The sequence below is a fragment of the Erinaceus europaeus genome, chromosome 14 (genome assembly GCF_950295315.1).
Source record: "Erinaceus europaeus chromosome 14, mEriEur2.1, whole genome shotgun sequence".
Taxonomy (NCBI): domain Eukaryota; kingdom Metazoa; phylum Chordata; class Mammalia; order Eulipotyphla; family Erinaceidae; genus Erinaceus; species Erinaceus europaeus.
Window position 1 is genome coordinate 90636480 of NC_080175.1, and position 25017 is coordinate 90661496.

Here is a 25017-nt window from a genome sequence, read left to right on the forward strand (position 1 = left end):
AGATACGTTGCTTGACTATAAATGTGAAAGATGGATTTGAGGGCAGTCACCTCTAGCTAAATATAGCACTGCAGAATCTTCTGGCTTTGCAGCTGGGACTCTTTAAAATTGGCTGACTTTGTTGCTATAAATTCTTTCTATATTATTCACGTCAATCAATAAAATATATATACTTCCTCTCGATGGGTTCAAAATCATCTTCACTTTAATAAGATTCTTTTTCTGAGGATTATGTAGGAGAAAAATTCCCATCTCTATGTCAGTTACTAGTATCTCTCTGATTATTATTTTTATATATTTTATTTATTAGATATAAACAGAGAGGAAACAAGAGGAAAGTGGAATGAGAGAGAGAGAGAGAGAGAGATTGACTGTAGCATTGCTTCGCCACTTGTGAAACTTTCCACCTGCAGGTGGGGATTGGAGGTTTAAACCTGGGTCTTTGTGCATAGTAACATGTGTGCTCAACCAGGTACGCCACTGCCCACACTCCTGTCTCTGATTATTATTGTAAATGAAAGAGATATTTTATTGACTCTAAGTTATACGGTACAAGATAAAAAATATCACACATTACTTAGGCTAAATAAACTTTCTAAGTGTTTTGTCTTAATAATGCAGTTACTTAAATGCTGTTGTTGTTGTTGTTTTTAAGTATATATGGGTCTTACAACAGATTCATGCTTTTCAATGTGCAAAAGTCAATCTGGAATTTTTTTTTATTACCTTAGAACGATCCAGATACCTGAATTAAGCTTTATAAAGAACTATAAATTGATATAGGTTAATACACATTGAGTAGTTGCATTTAGCAAAGATTTATTTAGACTTCATAAACTGGAAAAAAAATTGAGGTACAAATGAAAAATGTTTCCCTTTACAGCAGGGGAAATTGCAACAGTAATTAGCAAAATAAAGTTTCATGCTGGAGGCACCAGTGGTTCCAGGTTCAATCCTTGACACCACCATAATAAGCCAGAGGTGAGCAGTGCTCTTTGGAAGGAAAGCTGGGAGGAAGGGAGGAGTAGGGAGAAAGGAAGTAGAGAAAGAAAGAATATTTAAAAATAATATATAGCAAGAGCAACCCCCTAGTTTATCTTGTACAAGACATAAGTACCTTAAAGTTGTACACTTAAACATATGTTAGAAAACAACAATGATAATCTAATTTTAAAAGCATGTGCAATCTGTAAGAAACCATTGAAGTGCTTAAAATATAATACACACCCCCTCCCTTAAAAACGCATGGGAAGGGGAGTCAGGCGGTAGCGAAGTAGGTTAAACGCAGGTGGTGCTAAGCGCAAGGACTGGCGTAAGGATCCAGGTTTGAGCCCCTGGTTCCCCACCTACAGGGGAGTCACCTCACAGGCAGTGAAGCAGGTCTGCAGGTTTTCTTATTGTTGTTGTAGTTGTTGTTATTGATGTCGTCATTGTTAGATAGGACAGAGAGAAATGGAGAGAGGAGAGGAAGACAGAGAGGGGGAGAGAAAGATAGACACCTGCAGACCTCTGCCCCCAATGGGAGCACCAAAGAGAAACATGAATGGTAAAGCAGAGCTGTGGTATCTCTCCTTCTCTTTGTCCCTCTTCCTTTCACCCTCCATCTGAACTGAAGGAAAGAAGTTTTCTGGGAGCAGTGAAATCCTGCAGCAGGAAGCCCCAGTGGAAACCCTGACTTTAAGCGGACAAAGAAGAGAGAGACACACAGAGAGAATGAAAGATTGATTTTAAATTTACCTATTTATTTGCTTCACCAGTGGTGAAGCAGTGCTAAAAGTCTCTCTCATCCTCCCTCTCTATCCCTCCACTTCGCTCTCAGTTTATCTCTGTCCTCTGTATCCGCCTATCAAGAAAAAAAGATGACAAATAGAAACAGTAGATTCATCTAGTAGACACAAAGCCCCTACAATAACTCCTGCAGTGTATATAAATATATATGCCAACTTTTATAGAGAAATTTTATAACTTGAGAAAAAAATAACCTAGTCTTTCAACTTTCTGCAGCATTGTTAGTAAGAACTAGGGAGTTACTTTTAATAAAAAACAAATGTGCAATAGACCATAGCTAGCCTTAAGTCTGACCCCATATTTTTCCACCCAAGAACCTCAAAGGAGGGAGGCAGGAGGGGATTTATAAGTGTTGGTAATTTAGTGCACTGTGAGGAGAAACGTATCAGTTGGAGGTGGATATAATATATAGACACCTATCATGGCAGGGACAATATTAGAAACTACAAATGCAACAGTAGTCTTGGATGCCTGTATTTTCTCCATCAAGGAGATTTTTTTTTAATGATAGTTGTTTGAGCATTACCAACACTCACAAATCCTCTGTGAGTTAGAGGTTTGTTTTGAAATGTGTTACAGTTACCAACCTGAAACAGAAAGATACAATCACAGAAGCAAGTTTAGTGTTAGGGACCAGGAGATAACTCACCCCATGGAGTCTAAACTTCCCGCTCAGGAGGAACTGGTTTCAAGTACTGAACCATCACATGGGCACACACTATGCAAAGGGAACCTTCCTGAGTGATGGGGCAGTGCTGTGTTATCTCTCTTACTCTCTCTGCGCTTCGCTTCCTTTCTATATCTCAGTCTCAAAAGAAAAAGGGTCCATTGGAAATGTTAGAATTATGCAGGCACAAAAACTCAGGTGACTAAGTAAATGAATAAATAATACACAGGAATGTGTATACCCATCTGGATTAAAGTATTGTCTACATGGTATCAGAAATATGTCTCATTCATTCATATTCTCTCTCTCTATCTCTCTCTGTCCCTGTCTCTCTCTTTCTCCCTCCCTCCCTCACCCCCTGCCTCCAGAGTTATGGGGCTTGGAGCCTACAATATCCACTAATCCACTGCTCTTGTGGGTATTTTATTTATTTATTTGTTTGTTTGTTTATTTTTGGATATGCTAGAAATTGAGGGGGGGAGGGGAAGATAGCAAAGGAGAGAGAAAGACACCTGCAGACCTGCTTTCACCTCTTGTAAAGCTACCTCCCTGGAGATGGGGAGGGGGCTCGAACTGAGATCCCTGCACTTTGTACTATGTGTGCTTAACCTGATGCTCTAACGCCCAGCCCCCCAATTCATTCGTTCTCAACTAGAGTGACATCACACAGAATATGGATGAACCTTGACTCTTTAAAGAGGACAAAGAAGATAATCTGGGACTTGATAAGAATTTACATATGAGAGCATGACAACATATAAAGAGGTCGACAATAGGTTGGAATATTGAAATTTCGTGGAGTGAAGAGACTAGGAAAACAATGCCTGGAGACAGTTCTTGTTTTTGTAGAGCAGGTTTTGGGTGGGAGAAGCTACAGTCACAAAGAGTTTGAGCACTACTGTTACTATTTATTGTCATTCTAGAGTTTGAGCACTACTGTTATTATTTATTGTCATTCTAGAGTTTGAGCACTACTGTTATTATTTATTGTCATTATAGAGTTTGAGCACTACTGTTATTATTTATTGTCATTCTAGAGTTTGAGCACTACTTTTATTATTTATTGTCATTCTAGAGTTTGAGCACTACTGTTACTATTTATTGTCATTCTAGAGTTTGAGCACTACTGTTACTATTTATTGTCATTCTAGAGTTTGAGCACTACTGTTACTATTTATTGTCATTCTAGAGTTTGAGCACTACTGTTACTATTTATTGTCATTCTAGAGCTTCTGCTTTAGTAGAAGATGGTGTTTGTCTCAAAATAACATCTCAGGTATGATTGTTTTACTTTTCAGGTTTCATGTATAGATTCTTTTTTTTTTTTTCTTGCAGACAGGTAACATTTAATGTTCTGCCTCAGCTATTCCCTTATAACTAAATGTTACATTGTGTAATATAAGACAAATACTTTGTTAACTGTAGTTTTATTGAAATTCTTATTTCCTTGGAAAACAGTTCTCAAGTAGCTAGAAGCTAATAGACCTACGTTTTTAATCTAGTGCAAAAAAGTGAAGTTCAAGTCTTCAATGACTGCCAGCCTATTTGCCACTTAGTTCTTTCATTCTTATTCTCATCTTCTTCCTTCCCTTGCCAATATACGCTGCCCCTAACTAAATGAGGGCACGAGTTGCCTGAGCAAATATAACATCAAAGGCCACACAGCTTAAGATAAAGAGCTGAGACTTTTAAATTCTAATTTTCCTTTCAGTAGACACCTATCATTTTTTGTGAGTAAAAGACAAAGGAATCTATTCATTTTTAATCAGTTGACTTTGAGGTCACCTGTTTAAATTAGCAGTAATTTTTTTATATTTATTAAATGTATTCTGTAAAATTATTTTCTCGTGAGGAAAATAATGCTATCAGTACACTTATTAACACTTGGTTTATTATATTTGAGTAAGTAGTTTTGTTTTCTAAAACCCACTTTTATCTTGCATCCTTTGATACCTGAAATACTTGTTTCCTTGTTAGTCAGGAATATTTTTGTAAGGGATCTTATTTTGTCACTGAAAGATTAAATGGAGCACATGTGTAATTATTATTACTTATGTGCAAGAATGCAATTAATTTTAATAATTCAGAACTAAAGGCATTCTATTCTCACACCTTACTCCTCATGATGAGTTTTAAAATGCAGTGACTTTTTTTAAATGTTATTTTCATCATTGTCAGTATGGGAAGTTTTTTTTTTTTTAATTTACTTATTTTTGAAAGAATGAACAAGATACAACTAGAGCATCACTCTGGAATATGGATGTTGGGGAATCAAACTGAGGACCTGGTGCTTGAGAGTCCAGTCCTTTATCCACTGGACATCATCATCATTATTGTGGTCATCACTATTCTAGAAACCAGTTCATTTTTTCCCTTTCTTTTTTTTCTGTTATTAATATTTAGCCAATAGCCAAATCACAGTATTATTTTAATTTTTTATTTATAAAAAGGAAACACTGAAGAAACCATAGGATAAGAGGGGTACAACTTCACACAATTCCCACCACCAGAACTCTGTATCCCATCCCCTCCCCTGATAGCTTTCCCATTCTCTATCCCTCTGGGAGCATGGACCCAAGGTCATTGTGGGATGCAGAAGGTAGAAGGTCTGGCTTCTGTAATTGCTTCCCCGCTGAACCTGGGCGTTGACTGGTTGATCCATACTCCCAGACAGTTCTTTTTTTTTTTTTTCCTTTTTTGTCTATTATTAATATTTAGTCAATAGCCAAATCACAGTTTTTTTTTTTTTTTTACAGATGTTGTCTTCATCTCCCAGACCTTTCCCTATGTTATGACTTCTAATTTTGACTATTTTATAGTCTCTACTTTTTTAAGTTGTCTTTACCTATTGGATAAAAACAGCCAGAAATCGAGAGGGGTTGGGGAGATAGAGAGAGAGACAGAGAGTCACCAGCAGCCCTGCTTCACCACTTGGAGAGGTTTCCCCCTACAGGTGCAGACTGGGGCCTTGAACCCGGGTCCTTGTGCACTGTATGCTCAACCAGGTGTGCCACCACTCAGCCCCTATTTTCTAGTTTCTTTTAAAAATATATTTATTTATTTATTCCCTTTTTTTCCCTTGTGGTTTTATTGTTGTAGTTATTATTGTTATTATTGATATCATTGTTGTTGGATAGGACAGAAAGAGATGGAGAGAGGAGGGGAAGACAGAGAGGTAGGAGAAAGTCACCTGCAGACCTGCTTCACCCCTTGTGAATCGACTTCCCTGCAGGTGGTGAGCCAGGGGCTTGAACCATATTTTCTAGTTTCTATAGGAGACTTTTTTATTTTCTGAAGAGGACTAATTTATATAACCAGAAAAGTAATTGAAAGTAAAAAGCTGCAGTAAAGTTATAGCTATGCCAGTTAGTAGAGTTTGTTTACTTATTTATTTGTCATAGCAGAGGTTTTAAGGTTCCTAGACATTTTTTAAATATATTTTTTTCATAGAACTGCACTTTTTAAAATATTTATTTATTCCCTTTTTGTTGCCTTTGTTTTATTGTTGTAGTTACTATTATTGATGTTATTGATATCGTTGTTGGATAGACAGGGAGAAATGGAGAGAGGAGGGGAAGACAAAGAGGGAGAGAAAGACAGACCCCTGCAGACCTGCTTCACCGCTTGTGAAGTGACTCCCCTGAAGGTGGGGAGTCGGGGGCTTGAACCAGGATCTTTATGCCAGTCCTTGTGCTTTGCGCCACATGTGCTTAACCAGCTGCCCTACTGCCCGACTCCCCTAGACATTTTTTTAATATAGGGAAAAGTGGTAGAAGTAAAGAAACAGGCGGTACACCTGATTGAGAGCACATGTTAAAACACACAAGGACCCAGACTTAAGCCCCTGGTCCCCACCTGCAGAAGGAAAGCTTTGCAAGTGATGAAGCAGGTAGACTGGTGTCTCTCTTTCTCTCTCCCTCTCTATCTCCTCCTTCCCTCTTGATTTCTGGTGCTATCTACCCAATAAATAAATAAAGGTAATTTTTAAAAAGTCAAAAATAAAAGAAACAGTGAGGGAGAAGGAAAGATAGCATGGCTCTAATGTTCCCCCTAATTCTGGATGGCTGGGCTGGAACTTTGGTTGTATATCAATTAGTAGATCTTGCCTTCTTAGTATATTTCTAAAGTTTCTTATTGGCTCACAGGAATAGCACTAATGTAAATATGTATAAATTCCTGGATGGTAGTTAAGAATGTCTGTTATGTTATGAATATGTAGATAGTCATGAGTCCTGACATCTGTCATTTGAAATCATAAAAATTTCTTTTTTCCCACATGAGACATGACACATTTAATGATTCTGTGTAGTTTCTGGAACTTTGAGAAATCTTTTAAGAAAGACATTTTTTACATCAATGTACCAGTTTATGAGGGACATAGATAGCTGTTATGTGTTAATTCTGGATGTTTATTTTAATCTTTGTGTGTACTTATAGTCGCTCCAAGATTTCTCTAGTCTTTGGACAAATAAAGCTGTAACGTTGGTATCTGAAGAGTTTTCTTCATATTGATTTTACATTTAATACATCCTGTCTATTGGAGGTTACACAGCTACTTTTCTATGATAGTGGAATATTTTTCCATCTACTTAGACTTAGGTTGGGGCATAGGCACAGTAAATTCGTATAATTGTCTCCCTACATATGCAAAATATTTCATTACGTGAAGGTTACAAAACTAAAATGCTGCCCTTTGCTTCGTAGAGAGAGAGAGAGAGAGAGAGAGAGAGAGAGATAAAGAGAGAGAGAAAGAGAGAGAGAGAAATGCATACCACTTGTGTCAGCTCTTTTGAGAGTTTTTATGTAACCAAGCACCATTCTGTTTGGATAGTATTGCAAAGAACTTTGAGCCGTAACAGGCGGCTAAGGAAAGACTTCTCTAGAAAGCATTTCATCTGGGGAAAAAGAAGCATGTTGCTCAGATTGTAGGAAAATGTGTCTGCACAGTAGTCATTGAGGGGGCAAAACGGGCATTACAAGTCAAGAAAACTATTTGAAGAGAATGCTTAGAAGCAGGAAACAGGAGGCATGACCAGACTACTATTTATCCATCTGGTTTGACTGAAGCAAGGTCTCTGTCCTGGGAGTAAAGTTCAGAAAGGAGTGCCGAGATTGTATTTATTCATCCAGGACAGATAAAAGTGATGAGCATTTCCAAATGAAATCCTGAAGTAATGAAATGATTTGACTTGATATAAGTTAAATATAAAACTAATTAAGCTTCTAATTATATCTCTGTGTGTGTGTGTGTGTGTGTGTGTGTGTGTGTGTGTGTGTGTGTGTGTGTGTGTATGTTTCTTTACCAAACTAGGTCTCTCATTTTGTACTTTATCTACTATGAGAGTTAATAGAATGATTTAGGCCCGTGGAATATTTATGGTGTATTCCTAAGGAAGATGGCAGTGGTGGTGGTTTATGTTACATCAGACTAAAAGAGATTGATCCTGTCAATGTCATCATCTTCTTTTTGCAGAGCGAGAGGTGGGGGAGTTTAGGACAGAGAGACTACAGCATTGAAGTTTTCTTCAATGTGGCGGGGCTGGCCTCAAACCTGGGCTGTGCACATGGTAAGACAGCCCACTGTCCAAGTGACCTATTCTTTCGATCCAAATATTGTTATTTGTAGGACTTTAAGACAAAGTATGAGTTTCCCTTTCACCTCCAAAACTAGTTGATAGTTATGTCCATAACACTATTTTTGAGTTGTTGTTGTTGGTGGTGGTGGTGGTACCACTAGAACCTCGGCCATGTTCAATTTCACTAATCCAGAGTGACGTTTTGGAGACAGAGAGAGAGACATGCAGCTAGATGGGCAGAGATATAGAGACCGTGTGGGTTGCAATAGCATTTAAACTCCCCCTGGTGCTGTAGTGCTCTCTTGTAGTGCACAAGGACTCTAAGGGAATGAGAGCCTGATAAGGTACCTGTGAACAAGTTTATCAGCTTCTGTTGTAACTATAAAAAATATTTCTTTTTATAAAATAATGACACAGAGGAGTTGGAGAAATAGCATAATAGTAACACAAAAAACTTTCTTGCCTGAGGTTCTGAGGTCTCAGGTTCAATCCCCAGCACCACTGTAAGCCAGAGCTGAACACTGTTCTGCTGTCTCTCTCTCTGTCACTCTCTCCTTTTTCTCTGAATCTTTCTCACTAAAATAAATGAGAGAGACAGAGAGAGAGAGAGAGAGGACATGCAAAGCATATCCTAAACTCTGACATACCTGGGACTAGGATCTTTGGTCCCCTGGAAAACAAATTCTGTGCTTTGCTCCTGAAATATCTCCCTTGTACTGTCATCATATTATATAACATAAAATGAAATCAGAATCTGTATTGCCCAGAGTGGAGGCAGAAAACTGAAGCAAGCAAGTCTGAACACTGAGCTTCTTTCTTTTTATCGGAGGAAGGAGTTCACAGTGTCTCCCACTAGCCTGCATGCTGCTATGGAACTTTTTTTTTCTCATTTCTTTGGCATAGGGGCCTGAGAGGAAGTAAGAGCAAACAGCAGGGAAGTAGAGAAGGCTAACTAGCTGTTGGCAGGAATGTGGATATTGAAAGCATTATCCAAAGGCAAACTGATACTGGCTCTTTGATTAACTTATAAGCAGGTAGTTAAGTCTCTCTGCTAAGGCAGTTCCTAGCTACAGAATGAAGTCTATGGGAGATTGAAACGTGGAGAGATAGCAGGCTGTGCCTTGAAAGAGTTTTGAATTCTTACAGAAACATTCATCTAGTCTGGGACTTAATACTGAAATCGAATTAAACATACATCAGGTAAGGAGTATTTTCTTTTTTTGAATTTATTTTCCTGTTTGTTGCCCTTGTTTGTTTTTATTGTTATTGTACTTACTATTGTTGTTGGTGATGGTGTCATCGTTGTTGGATAGGACAGAGAGAAATGGAGAGAAGAGGGGAAGACAGAGAGGGGGAGAGAAAGAGAGACGCCTGCAGACCTGCTTCACTGCTTGTGAAGTGACTCCCCCTGCAGGTGAGGAGCCGGGGCCTCAAACCGGGATCCTTACGCTGGTCCTTGAGCAGTGCTCTGGTGGAGGGGAGGCACTTAGTCATTAGTCATTTTACAATCAGCTTGTATATTCTGTGTTTTCATATTTCTTTCTTATTTCTACCACATCAAAAGCTGCGGTGTCTTCCAGTTTGCTCTCACTCAGATGCAGAATGTTTCTATGTCTTCAGGGCTGTCTGTTCGCAAGTCATTCTCTAAGACATTCGCAACTTTGTTATAAAAAAAAAAATCTGAGTTTATTTAGGATTTTACATAAAATAGCACCCTTTACTTACCTTTACATCGTTATCTTCAGTCCCCTTTCCCTCAAGTTGTATTTAAAGTCCTCTACTTCCTGCAGCGTGAATAAAAAATAGTCCTTATTGAAATCTTCCTCCTCTCTCTAGCTACTCCTGAGGTCTTTCTTCCTCGTCCTCATCCAGACGTGGCCTTGTTCTGCAGGCTTCCCTCATGCTCTCTTTTCCTGTACTCTGATGCTCCTACCCACGCAGCCACCTACTCTGCCCAGACAATGTTATCCTCTCGTGATATATATCATCAGTTGCCCTGTGTTTTTGATACCGTACATATGCTTTGTATACAAAGATTTCTTAAGGTCATAGGATTTTTTTAAAAATATTTATCCCTTTTTGTTGCCCTCGTTGTTTTATTGCTGTAGTTATTATTGTTGTTGTTGTTGTTGATGTCTTCGCTGTTGGATAGGACAGAGAGAAATGGAGAGAGGAGGGGAAGACAGAGAGGGGGAGAGAAAGATAGACGCCTGCAGACCTGCTTCACCACCTGTGAAGCGACTCTCCTGCAGGTGGGGAGCTGGGGGCTGGAACTGGATTCTTACACCAGTCCTTGCGCTTTGCTCCACCTGCGCTTAACCCGTTGCGCAACCACCCAACTCCCCGATCATAGGATATTTTTAAGGAATTATTTAAGTTGTAATTGCTAAGACTGACTCTTACTCCCCCCCCCATATGTTTTTAATAATTTCATTTGGGGAAATGTGTATAGGGAAGTCATTGGCACATATGTGCAACCCTCTCATTTCAGTAGATGACTGGGCAGCATTCCCACCACCCGCCTAGTGTCTGCATGGGTCTGCATGGCCTCTCCACCCCTCCCATTCCCCTCCTGCCAAGGGCCTTTGCTTTGCTGCAGTACAACACACAACCAGTCCACACTTCACCTGTGTCCCTCAGATGTGACCTCCCATACTGAGTGTGCTGCCATAGCAGAGTAGCTCTGTTTACTCCTAATTTGAAGTGAGCTGAGGCCTTTAGGCAGTGGGGTTAGATGGAATTCTGCTCTGACCTCTCCAGCTATGTGTTATTAACTTTTACTGAATTTTTGAGCATTATTTTAAATCCTCTTCTCTATACCCCCTGATTAAAAAAAAAAGTATATTTTATAGTCCTATAATTTGCTGGGGTTTTTTTTTTTTTTTCCATTACTGGAGCTTCACCTCTCCAAGACATTTTTTTTTTCTTTTTTTAGTAAGAGACAGAGTGAGAAAGGAACCATAACACAAGGACCTGAGTAAGGATCCCGGTTTGAGCCCCTGGCTCCCCACCTACAGGGGAGTCGCTTCACAAGCGGTGAAGCAGGTCTGCAGGTGTCTTTCTCTCCCCCTCTCTGTCCCCCCCCCTTCTCTCTCCATTTCTCTTTATCCTACAACGACATCAGTAATAACAATAATAAATACAACAATAAAAAAAAATGGGCAACAAAGGTGAATAAATAAATATTAAAAAAAAGAGAGAGAAATGAACCATGGTGCCAGAACTTTCTCCAGGGAAGTACGGGTCAGTATTGAACCTGAATCTTGTACTTGATGAAACAGGCACACTATCTACCTGATCTGTCTGGCAGGCTTCCCTGCCACTCTTTCAATTCTAACTCCCCTTTCAGATTGTGAGTTCTGTAGGGACAGGAGCTATGCTGATATTTATTAAACACATCATTGAATACACAAGATTTGCTTAAATACTTGAACTGATAATTAATTAGTTGAATAATTAATGAATTAATTTTGACAAGGGCTCTGATGGTGATATGGGGAATTGAACCTGGAACTTTAGAGCCCCAGGCATGAGAGTCTCTTTGCATAATATTCTATCTCTCCCACTCTGATTCAATACTTTTTAAGTTTGAACCTTATAGTTCTGCATATAATCAATATAGTAAGTCATGGAGTTCAGAATATAGATGTTGGGTAGTATGCCACCTCCCCCTGGCTTCTGCTTAACCATATGCCTATATAGGGATTTACTGATCCCATTCAAAGCTTTGGTCTATTTACATAAATCACTTTTACATTTACATAAAGCACTCCCTCCAGGGCATTGGTGGTTCAGTGATAGGATTCTCGCCTGTTCCGCCCCCTCCTTTTCACACTCTGATTTTTCACCAGTCACTTTTCTCTCCACCCTCTCTATGTCACATCCTGTTTCCACCCTACTTGGCAAGTATATATAAAGACAGCATTGTGAGTTTTACAGTACCTTTAGTTTAGCTCAGCTCGGCTTAGATTGCGCTGCGTCCTGCATGAATAAAGAGATACTGCCTACAGCTCAACCATGAGTCCCTGGTCGTCTGTTACCCGCCCGTGAAGCCAGCCCATTGAAAACAACATAACCTGTCGAAAACAACATATAATTTTTAACTCGTATCCGTAGGAAACCCAAAGATCACACACTTGCTTTTAAAAGTCATCAGTTAAGAGAAATGGGCATTAAAGTTTTCTTTTTAATGTTCCTATTAGGCTTTTACAATATGCACATGATGCACAGGTATATTTATGCACATTATGTGTGCATTTGTGTATTTAAAGTTTCTATAAAGCTGCACTTGCTATCAGTCCAGTAACCTCAGATACACAACATGGAGGTGTGATAGGCTCTCACTGTATGTCTCCAGTAGCACTGCTGAGTTCCGTCTGTTTGCCTCAGCTAGCATACTGCTCTTTATCTCATCTTCTGGATCTGATCATTATATTCTGCTTCTGTGCTTCAAACGAGTTGATGTTAGACCTTTGGCAATCCTAGTGGAAAACATCCAACCTTAGCAAATATTTAAGGAGTCCCTGTTGTAGGTGTAGCATGCTGACGGGTACTGTGGAGATTGAAAATGAAACATTAGATGCAGCCCCAGCCCAGAGAGGTATTGATCAGTATCATAGATGTGATGCAGGAGTAGATGGCAGGTTTATTTCTCTGAAAAAAAGGAAATCAAGAGTCCTGATTGAAAAAAAGAAAATGATGCTGGGCTCTAACCTTTGATGTGTTGAATGCTCACTGAAAGACTTGAAGAAGAAAAAAGTGTTCAGTATTAAAATAGATAGCGCCAATTAAGAGACAGTCTTTGGTACAGTTAAGAGAGTAAATGCTAGAGATTTTTAAATTCTCACTAGACCTACACTTTCTTGCCATAGACGTGCTTGATATCAAGAGTGTTACATAGCATTCACAGTATGCAGGCTATGATAGACTTAATTAATCCCTAGGTGAAATTAATATGCATTAAAGTTTAGAGAAACCAAAACACACACTCCACTAATGAAAACATTATGCTAACAAAGCTAGGACGTTTTTGTTTTGTTTTGTTTTCCTGAGTTATATTGTCTCAGATCTCATCACGATACCAACTGGCTTCTTGTCAATTTATAGTTTGGACCTTTACATCAAACAGCAAAAAATTAATTACAGGGGAAGAAATCCCAATTGGAATGTGGCACTTAAAGGTTTTTCACAATTCACTTGATAAGGATGGTGCTGTTCACAGGGTAGATAGAAAGGGAGAGAAGAAACTTTGAGAATGGATAAGCCATGTGCATCCCCTCCTATTTTATTTCTTTATTTTTATTTTATTTATTGTTTTGGATTATTTGACCAAAACGTTTACCCCTCTTATGTCTAGAAATCTAGTTATGCTACTGTATTCAATGCAGTAAATCATGGCATGAACTGTCAATTTTCTTTTTTTTTTAATTTTTATTTATTTATTTTCCCCTTTTTTGTTGCCCTTGTATTTTTTTTATTGTTGTCGTAGTTATTATTGTTGTTGTGTTGTCGTTGTTGGATAGGACAGAGAGAAATGGAGAGAGGAGGGGAAGACAGAGAGGGGGAGAGAGAAAGACAGACACCTGCAGACCTGCTTCACCGCCTGTGAAGCGACTCCCCTGTAGGTGGGGAGCTGGGGGCTACAACCCGGATCCTAAGGCCGATACTTGTGCTTTGCGCCACGTGCGCTTCACCTGCTGCGCCATCTAACTGTGAATTTTCACCTGCTGCGCCATCTAACTGTGAATTTTCACCTGCTGCGCCATCTCACTGTGAATTTTCTTCCAAAATTCCCCAAGTGAGAGGTCAAAATTATTTTCCTCCTTTCATTCTGAAATGAGTAACATTCTGTGTATTATAATCATAACTTATTGAGCAGTAATATCATTTCTGATATTCAGTTCCAAGATAATTATTATACATATGCTTGTCTCAGAAGTATTGTTCCCAGGTGTCACAGCCGTTGCTTCTGTGCACTAACATTAGTTTAAATGTGATTTTTCTGAACCTCTTATTCACTGTATCAGCCAAGCCAGCCAAAGTTTTAAAGAACATTTCCCTTAATGTAGACATCTGCCTTTTTCCTTTTTAGATAGGTTAGAAACCCTTACTCATATTTTCCTATTTCCGAACATTCTGATAAAATAAGTAGCTTTGTGGGCCGGGGGATGGCTCACAGGGTTAAGAACACATCGTATGAAGCATAAGGACCCACGCAAGGATGCCACCTGGTTCAAGCCCCTGGCTCCCCACCTGCAAGGGCATGGCTTCACCAGTGGTGAAGCAGATCTGCAGGTGTGTCTCTGTCTATCTCCCCGTCTATCTTCCCCTCCCCTCTCAATTTCTCTCTGTCCTAGCCAATAAAAAAAAAAAATAATGAAAAATGGCTGCCTGGAGCAGTGAATTTGTAGTGTCAACACTGAACACCAGTGGACCTGGAGGGAAAGAATAATAAATAAGAATAATAAATAAGTGGTTTCTTATATTTTGTCAAAACTCAAGCACTTAGGAAACTGTAATCACTAGAGAAAAAAAGGAAAGCTACATACATTTTGCACAGAATATCAGGAAATCACTTCCCACCTGCAGGGGGAAAGTTCCCCACCTGCCAGGGGAAAGCTTTTCAAGGGTGAGGCAGTGTTGCAGATGTCTCTCTCTGTCTCTCTCCTTCTCTATCGCCCCTTTCCCTCTCCATCCCTAGTGGGGATAGTGGCTGTCACTATCCAATAAATATTATACAACAATAAATAAATAATCCAAAATATCAGGAAATCACTCAGAATCTCTGCACCTCAGGTTATGAATGTGGCATTCACTAAAAAATGGGAAACTGGGGAATGTTATGCATGTACAAACTATTATACTTACTGTTGAATGTAAAACATTAATGCCCCAATAAAAAATGTAAACATATATTTGGTATTCATTTACATGTAATAATGGTTTATGAATGTATGTGTCTATGCTTTATTAAATTTAATTTGGTTAAATTCAAAGGTTCATTCATATCATTACTCCTACTGCATCAAGTAATACATGTGAAAAGCAGTCATTTGCTCTCTTTACTCATCACCTGAATAAATTTTGATTTCTTATCCACCTTTATATAGAGAACTCCTTAGTTATAAACTTATTTGGGTGGTCATATTTCATTGCACTGTCTCAAATGCTGCCACATTTCCTAAGTAAATTGTAGACCACAGATGAGAACATCCTTAACCTGTCGTAATGACAGTATTTTTCTTCCTTAGGTCTGGGAGCTACAAGTGTTCTGTACTAACAGACATTTTCCAGTTTTCTCCGTTCAGTCTAAGAATTCCATTCACTATTATTCCAAGGTCACTTTGAGAGTCTTTCTGTTATTTGCTTTCATTTATTTTATGTTTGTGTTTACAGTCAGTCTTGAACCAAATATGAAATTTAGTGTCGCGTTTGTCAACATTAAATTTAATTTGCCCCTTGTCAGCTCACTTACAACAGAGATAACATTCAGAAGCCATCCTCTGGAATGTTCTGTCTGCAATCATCAATGTAATTTTTCTTTTTCTTTTTTTCTTTAATGCAGTAATCTATATCTTTCAGTTTATAGAAAAATCTTTTTTTTCAGGGGAAGATTTTCAGAAAGCTGGAAGTAGTGTCTGATAGACATCAACAGAATTTTCTTAGGGTCTTCATCTCTTCAAACATTATTTAAAAACTAGTGATTTTTTTTTAATTTAAGCTCCTATTTCATATTTTAGAGGCATGCATATTATTATGTAAGGTATAAATTAAGTAAAAAAGAATATATTAAAGCCTAAATACAATTCTGATAGCAATGATTTATTCTTTCATCATTTCCTTATATTTCTGAAGTATGCAGTTTGAATTGATACAGTAAATTTTGTTCTTAATAATAACTTTTATATATAATATTCAAAAGGTAAGTCAATATTCAAATTTGACATATCTTGAAGGTTAGTAAAATGAAATTTTAGCTTTAAGTGATGAAGAATACTTTTAAGGAGAAATTTTATACATCCACTTAGGGAATACAATTTGTGTGTGTATTGAACATTGTCAGTAGTAACTTTGCCTGTTTCTTCAAATAATTAATAATAATTAAATACTTATATTAAATACACACAGAAATACATACTTTTAACATAATCAAATAAGTAAATGTTTTCTCTTGCAACTGCCCCTTTCCTTTTAAACTTCTGTTTTACTTTTTGAGTTTATATTGGGGAAATCTCAAGCAAGTATACAGAGATTCATTTATAAGTCTGTCTTTTCAATAATACTTAAACATTTGAAGAAACCAGCATAGTTGACGTAAAGGGACTGCTTAACTAAAATTATATGCATGTAATATAATACCATTACTTTGAGATGTAAATTTATCAATATGGAAAAATTTTATATAAAATGCCAAATACCAGTAGAGCATACATGTTATAATGTGCAAGGACCCAGGCTCAAGACCACTGTCCCCACCTATGGGGTTGGTGGTAGTGGGGGGGGGGCTTCCTGAGTGGTGAAGCAGTGCTGCAGCTGTCTCTCTCTCTTCCTTCACCCCCTCCCTTTAGTCTCATTTTGCCTGTCTCTATCAAGGAAATAAAATAATTTTAAAATACAGAAAATCCAAAATAGTGTGTAACATTAATCTGTCTTCGTTTAAAAGCAAATATTTTGGCACATAAGCTAGGTTAGTAGGTTAATATAGGCATTCAATAAATAGATGGTATAGATGTAATTTTAAATAAAAATAATAAGTTTGTACCAAAAGGAGAAATAGGAGTGTCTCAGTTTGTTTTCACTGCTTTAGCACAGGTTGGGAATCTTAACAAATGCCAAAATTTTATTTCTCACAATTTCTGAAAATTGGTTGTCTATTGACAGTGTATTATCATAGTTTATTCTCTGATTTCTTATTGCCTTCAACAGAAGATCCAACTTTGTGTGGTCTGGGAGGTGACACAGTGGATAAAGCATGTAATGGTGATAATGGACAGCCCTGTCTAGTCCCTGATCTGAGGGGGAATGCTTTCAGCTTCTGTCCATTGACTATGATGTTGGCTGTACGTTTGCTATATATGGATTCCACTATGTTGAGGAATTTCCCATCTATTCCCATTTTTTTTCTTTTTTCTTTAAGAAAGGATTAATTAACAAAACCATAGGGTAGGAGGGGTACAACTCCACACAATTCCCACCACCCAATCTCCATAACCCACCCCCTCCCCTGATAGCTTTCCCATTCTCTATCCCTCTGGGAGCATGAACCCAGGGTCATTGTATGTTGCAGAAGGTAGAAGGTCTGGCTTCTGTAATTGCTTCCCCGCTGAACATGGGCGTTGACTGGTCGGTCCATACTCCCAGTCTGCCTCTCTCTTTCCCTAGTAGGGTGGGTCTCTGGGGAAGCGGAGCTCCAGGACACATTGGTGGGGTCTTCAGTCCAGGGAAGCCTGGCCGGCATCCTGATGACATCTGGAACCTGGTGACTGAAAAGAGAGTTAACATACGAAGCCAAACAAATTGTTGAGCAATCATGGACCCAAAGCTTGGAATAGTGGAGAGGAAGTGTTAGGGGGGTACTTACTGCAAACTCTAGTGTACTTTTGCTTTCAGGTATATATTTTGCAGTAGTTTACGGATACGTGTGAACATATGCTCTCTCTCTCACAGAAACTGGTGTATATCTATTCCCATTTTTTGTAGAGTTTTGAGCGTGAATGGGTGTTGGATTTTGTCAAGATTTCTCTACATCTATTGAGATAATCGTGGTTTTTGGCTTTGCTTTAATTGATGTGGTGAATGACATTGATTGACTTATGTACGTTGAACCAGCCTTGCATTCCTGGGATAAATCCCACTTGGTCGTGATGAACGATTTTTTTGATATACAGCTGTATCTGTTTGGCCAAGATCTTGTTGAATATTTTGGCATCTATGTTCATCAGTGATATTGGTCTGTAGTTTTCCTTTTTGTTGTATCTCTATCTGCTTTTGGAATCAGGGTGATGTGGGCTTCATAGAAGTTGGCAGGGAGTGTTCCTACTTCTTCGATCTTATGGAAAAGCTTTAGAAGTATGGGTGTAAACTATTTCCTGAAGGTTTTATAGAAGCCATCTGGTCTAGGACTTTTGTTGTTGGGGAGAATCTTAATAACGGTTTCAATTTCTTTGTCTGTGATTGGTGCATTTAGGTTTTGTAATTCATCTTGGTTCAGTTTTGGAAGGGCATATATTTCTAAGAATTCTTCCATTTCTTCCAGATTTTCAAGCTTGTTGGCGTATAGTTCTTCATAAAAGTTTCACATGATTTTCTGGATTTCTATGGTGTCAGTTGTGATATCTCCTCTATCATTTACAATTCTATGAATTTGAGTCTTCTCCCTTTTTTGTTTAGTGAGTCTGGCTAGGGGTTTGTCAATCTTGTTTAATTTTTCAAAGAACCAACATTTGGCTTCATTGACCTTTTGTATGGATCTCTTATTTTCGATGTTGTTTATTTCTGCTCTTATTTTAGTGATTTCTGTCCTTCTGGTTGCTTTAGGGTTCCTTTGTTCCTCTTCCTCTAAGGCCTTAAGATATGCAGTAAGGTCATTTATTTGAGCATCTTCTTGTTGTTTAATATGTGATAGTATGGCTATGAGTTTCCCTCTCAATACTGCTTTAGCTGTGTCCCAAATATTTTGGTAGCTCGTATCTTCATTTTCATTTGTTTCCAAGAACATTTGAATTTCTTGCTTGTGTGTCTCTTTGATCCAGTGATTCTTAAGGAGCATGTTACTTAGTTTCCAAATTCTGTGTCTTTTAATAATTTTCTGTTTGTTGTTAAATGTTAGCTTTACTCCACTATGGTCTGAGAAGATACTTGGGCTGATTTCAATGCTCTTGAATTTGTTTATGCTATCTTTGTGGGCTAACATGTGGTCTATCCTTGAGTATATGTTGTATGGATTTGAAAAGAATGTTTAATTCCAGTTATTTGGGGTGAAGAACTCTGAAAATGTCCAAGAGGTCTAATCTGTCCATCTCTTCATTTAATTCTCTTGTTTCTTTGTTGATTCTCTGATTTGGTGATGTGTCTAGGTGTAAGAGTGGGGTGTTAAAGTCTCCCACTATTATTGTATTACTATTGATGTATTTTTGAAGTTCTTTCAGTAAGTGCTTGATGTATTTAGATGGTCCCTCATTGGGTGCATAGATGTTAATAATTGTTAAGTCTTCTTGGCTGATTGATCCTCTAATCATTATATAATGTCCTTGCCTATCTTTTATTACTTTATTTAATTTAAAATCTATTGTGTCAGAGATGAGAATGGCTGTTCCTGCCTTTTTTTGTGGTCCATTAGCCTGTAGGATAGTTTTCCATCCTTTCACTTTAAGTCTGTGTTTATCTTGTTGGGTCAAGTGGGATTCTTGCAAGCAGCATATGGTTGGGTTATGTTTTCTGATCCATCCTCCCACTCTGTGCCTTTTGATGGGTGAGTTTAAGCCATTGACATTTACTGATATTATGGATTTAATGTATTGTAGTGCCATTATTCAACAATTTTTTATTTTCTTTGATATATTGCAAGTATTATAGTGATGTTCTTGTTTATAAGAGGTCTTTTAGAACCTCTTCCAGGGCAAGCTTGTGATGGTTGCCTCCTTTAACTGTTGTCTGTCTAAGAAGGTTTTGATCCCTCCATCTAGTTTGAATGAAAGTCTAGCAGGATATATTATCCTTGGTTGAAACCCTTTTTCATTCAGGGCTCGATAGATATCTTGCCATTCTCTTCAGGCTTTTAGAGTTTGAGTGGAGAAGTCTGCTGATAGTCTTATGGGTTTTCCCCTGTACCTGACTTTTTGTTTCTCTCTTGCAGCCTTTAGGATCCTTTCTTTATCCTTACTTCTTTTCATTGTAACTATGATGTGTCTTGGTGTCTTCAGGTCTAGATTGATTCTGTTTGGGACTCTCTGGGCCTCTTGAATCTTATTGTCCTTTCTGTTATTCAGGTCTGGGAAGTTTTCTTCTATAATTTCCTCTAGAACGGTTACTTCCCCTTCCTCTCTTTCTTCCTCTGGCAGGCCAGTTATAAGAATGTTACTCCTTCTGAGATCATCCCATATGTCTCTGTTGTTGTTTTCAGTGTCTCTCAATCTCTTTTTGAGCTCTTTTACCTCTTTCTTAGTTTTTTCTAGCTCATCCTCTGTCTGGCTAATTCTGTTTTCTGCTTCTGTTAGTCTTCTTTCCCTTCCCTCAGCTTCTTCCTTCAGTTCAGCTATTTCAGCTTTTAGTTCTCTAATTGCCTCAAGGTAGTTACTATTTTCCTTGAGGGTCTCATCTGTTGTTTCCCTCATACTGCTATTCCTTTCCTCCAAAGTTGTTTTCATTTCTGTTATTAGTAAGTTTATTATTGCTTGCATACTTTTCTTATCTATGGTTACTTCTGGCTGATTTGTAGTTTCTTCTGGGCTTTTGTCTTCATTCATTGTAGTAGCAGTTTTATTTGCTCTTGATCTACCCATTTTTTTATTAATGTGTTTCTTATTTTTATGTTCTGTTGTTCCTCAGTTTTTGTGTTTTGAGTACAAGCCATGCTATACTAAATACCTTTATTACAAATGCAGTCACCAACCTCAGAAACTACAACAATAGTAACTGAAGCAAGGATTGAAGCAGTTTAACCAATACCAGTTAGCCCAACAATGTCACCAGTCCAAGAAAAAATAGCAACCAAATCCAAATGAAAAAGAAAGAGAAAGGAAAAACGGGATAGCAGGAATAGACAATTATGCAAATCTACTGTCCACTGTAAATTATAGGCGTAGCAGGAGGAGAAAGGGAAGTAGAGCAGAGACACACACAAAGAGACTTGGGATTTTACGGCACTTAAAGCTTAAAACACACTTTTCTAATGTAGAAAGAACTTTCAATTTCCAGAAGTGAATGTTAGTTAATAGGGCTCTTTTTCAACTTTTCTATGTGAGCTTGAGCAAATCTCTTCACTACTGAGAGCTTAGAATGTCTCATCTGTGAAATGGATATAGAGAGTTTCCTTGAGGATCAAAAAATAATTTACACACAAAGCCTTTAGAAATTATAAAACATTGTGCAGATTTCAGAGAGTATGGGAATTGAGATTGCAGAAGTAACTTAGAGATTTCAGATGTGAAATAAGTATGACAGAGGTAGGTCTTCAGTGTTTGTGTATAGAGAAAATTAGATGTGTGACCACAATTTCAAGGGAAGGCAACCACTGGATCCCAGTATTCTGAGTCCTGATATAATGTTGTAGTCGACTGTTCTGAGCCAGGGTTGCACATCATTCACAGGGAACAACAGCTGAAGTAATATTAACCTAAATTGATTTTTGAGGACTTTAAAATTTGTGATGATTGATTTATTTTAGCAAACACTGTCAGTCTTACCTAGTGATGGTTATGTCTGATTTTAATACAGGTAATGAATTTGGGCATCCTGAATGGTTAGATTTCCCAAGGAAAGGAAATAACGAAAGTTACCATTATGCCAGAAGGCAGTTTAATTTAACCGATGACGACCTTCTCCGGTATAAGTTCCTAAATAACTTTGACAGGGATATGAATAAATTGGAAGAAAGATGTGGTTGGCTTTCAGCTCCACAGGTAAGCTTTTCATTCTAAATGTTGTTTTAGTCACCAAGGCTGTACATGTTTAGAATGGAAATCACTTGAAATCTATATGCAGATCTTTTAAACAGCACTTTATTATTCAGTGTGTAGCACCCAATAACATACTTTGGGTTGTCAAAATATGTCACTGATGCCTCTCCATTAGATAATTTTAAAAAATAAGTTGAATATAATGCCCAGCTTACTTTCCTGGTTAGCTTGTTTTTGTTGTTTAAATTCAATAATTTTTATTTCAGTTGGTTAAAATAAGTGACAAAAGCTCTGCATGGAATCCATTTTGGAAATTGCTGTGGAAACATCTTAATTATTTTGACTGTTTTTCTTTATATAAATAATTATGCTGTCATAAAGAAACTACTTTGACAACATGTAGATTTCCTTATTCCTTTTTCCCCCTCCTTTGACTGGTTTCTAACTTGTCATTTCAACAGATGCCATTATACCTGCATGCTGTTTTGTATTTTTCATGAGCCTGATTCTCCCCTGGAATTAAAGTCTCAGTTTTCAATAAGTTTTAGAAAATGTAATTAACAGGTGAAAATTTTATACAAGCTTTTCCTTTTTTTTTTCCTGTCCGGTTACAAAAATTAGCATATAGTATGCGTTACTTATAATCCATTTACTTTTTGCTGGTGCTGTTTGAAATTACTGTTGATGTGTTTATACTTTAGTGCCTATGATTTCTCTTTAATGGTTGAACAAAGGTACTTATATATTCAGCAAGACTGGCTACATGACACGAATGCTCTAATCACATTTATTAGTAATGCTATTTCCAGAAGACAGAGCAAAATGATGCTCCTTTTCAATAGGAACAATGCTGAATACCTAAAGACATGCTGTTTACTCTAGAGCCTTAGTTCATATTTCTAAATTACCAGGAGTAGTGCTGCTGATATGCATGGAAATAAGTCCTCCCAGTTCTGAAACTAGAGAATGGTGGTGTTGAAAATTAAACTTCCTAGTGCCTACCATAAAAAATGATGTATGAAACAAGAGAGTTGGTGGATACATTTTCTTTCCAGACCTTCTCTTTTACTAGACACATCAAATGTATTATAAAGGACTTAACTATTGAATGTGACAGCATTTTGTAATAATGCAAAATTAATAGCAACTTCAGAAATCTCTATATGGTGATAGTTAAATTATATTTTAAGAATTATTTTCAAAAATTTTAATAGAGATTTAATAATGGTTGCAAGATTGTAAGATCACAGAGGATTACGAGGTTCACATTGCACCCAGCACCAGAGTTCCATTCTACCTTCCCTCACCCCCACCCCAATAACCACCATAGTTCTTTCAATGTCTTAGAGATAGTTCAGTTCTATGTTTTTTTTATTTTTATTATCTTTATTTTGTTTGATATAAAAAGCCAGAAATCAAGAGGGAAGGGGGTGATAGAGAGGAAGAGAGGCAGAGAGAGACCTGCAACACTCCTTCACTACTTGCAAAGCTTCCTCTCTGCAGGTCGGGACCAGGGACTTGAACCTGAGTCCTTGCGCACTGTAATGTGTGCGCTCAACCACCTGGCCCCCAGCTTCTATGTTTTTCTTCTGGCAAATTTATGTGTTCCATTTCTCTATACTGCACAAATGAGTGAAACCATCTGATTTCACCCCCTCACTTACTTTGCTAAACATAATCACCTTCAGTTCCATCCATTTTGTCCTGAAGGACACAATGTCATCCTTTAAAACTTCAGACTCATAATCCAGTGAATATATGATATGCTTTATAACTTGGATAAGTAATTTTATGTGTCTTCCTTCATTTGTCTGGAAACTCACACAAGTCTTGAAATGCACTTACGTGTAGGTCTAACACTTTCACAACACACAAGCGTTGTATGCATGGTACAGGCACCATGTTTTACTTCAGACTTGAACTCCAACATACATTCTGTGCTTTCCTTGAAGTTTGAAAAGTAGCAGATGAGTTTTTTCATCCTGTAAGCATTTTGTAAGACTGTTTTGGCTAAGAATTTGTTAAGACGAAATTGTGACATATTCAGAAACATGTATTGGTATTTTCATTTTTTGACTTGATCGCTAACAAGGTTGTTAATATATTTTAAGGAAATAGCCTGCTTCTAGAAGCATTGAAGTAGTACAATGGTGAGCACACAGGTACAATTTTTCGTCTAACCAGTGTCTGCAGAACACTCAACATGGTGTACCAGGACCTGGAAGCCCCATTGTTCCCATCACTCTCCTGATCTCCTCTTTCTCCAGATTCCTTTGCTGTGCTGCACTACACCACATCCGTCCAATTTGTATTGAATGTCTCTTCTTTCTGTCCCCTTTTTTTATGTTCTGCCCATAAGTGAGATCATCCTTCTCTTTCTGGCTCATCTCAGACATATGAAATAATGCTTTCCCGGTTGAGCAGTAGTACAGCGGGTTAAGCGCACGTGGTGCAAAGCACAAGGACCTGCGGAAGGATCCTGGTATGAGCCCTGGACTCCCCACCTGCAGGGGAGTCGCTTCACAGGTGGTGAAGTAGGTCTGCCGGTGTCTATCTTTCTCTCCCCCTCTCTGTCTTCCCCTACTCTCTCCATTTCTCTCTGTCCTATCCAACAATGAATGATGTTAACACTAACAGTAATAACCACAGCAAGGCTACAACAACAAGGGCAACAAAGGGGGGAAAATGGCCTCCAGTAGCTGTGGATTTATGGTGCAGGCACTTCTTCTAGCGTTTGCAGGCACTGAGCCACAGCAATAACCCTGGAGGCAAAAAAAAAAAAAATGAATGAATGCTTTCCCCAGCACCACCATAAACCAGAGCTGAGCAGTGCTCCAGTCACTCTCCCCTCTTTTTGTATCTCTCATTAAAATATATATATGCTCAAATTCATTGATTGTCAGGGAAATGTAAATAAAATGCTAATTTTTATGTGCGGTATTTGTTGAATTTTTCAGGCCTATGTGAGTGAAAAGCATGAAGCCAATAAGGTCATCACTTTCGAGAGAGCAAGTCTGCTTTTTATTTTCAACTTTCACCCAAACAAGAGCTATACTGATTACCGAGTTGGTACTGCATTGCCAGGAAAATATCCTTTTTGTTACCAGCGATCATATGCTTTAAATCTACATCATAGAGTATTAAAAGGTTAATACTGACATTTGTGATAGTAATTCTTAATTTCTTGGTTTGAAAAACGAGAAATTTGAGGTCATGGACAATACAATGGATCAGTTGGAGAATGATGAGCATAAAAAGAAGTACTAAGCAGTAAACATGAAGAGGTGGACTGGAGTCACAAAATCAAAGATTTCCAAGTCTTATTCATTACTTCTGTTTACTTTTTGTTTTTCTATAGCTTTATAGAGAA

At 37.9% G+C, this 25017-nt stretch overlaps 1 protein-coding gene across 1 annotated transcript in view; it reads left to right on the forward strand.

Moving 5' to 3' along the window:
- The window catches only part of GBE1 (1,4-alpha-glucan branching enzyme 1), a 270582-nt gene that overhangs the window by 219572 nt on the left and 25993 nt on the right, over positions 1 to 25017 (forward strand). The window contains exons 13-14 of the mRNA XM_016193269.2: positions 21466 to 21650; positions 24605 to 24735. Of these exons, the coding sequence (XP_016048755.1) occupies positions 21466 to 21650; positions 24605 to 24735 (316 nt within the window). The remainder of the gene's footprint in view (positions 1 to 21465; positions 21651 to 24604; positions 24736 to 25017) is intronic.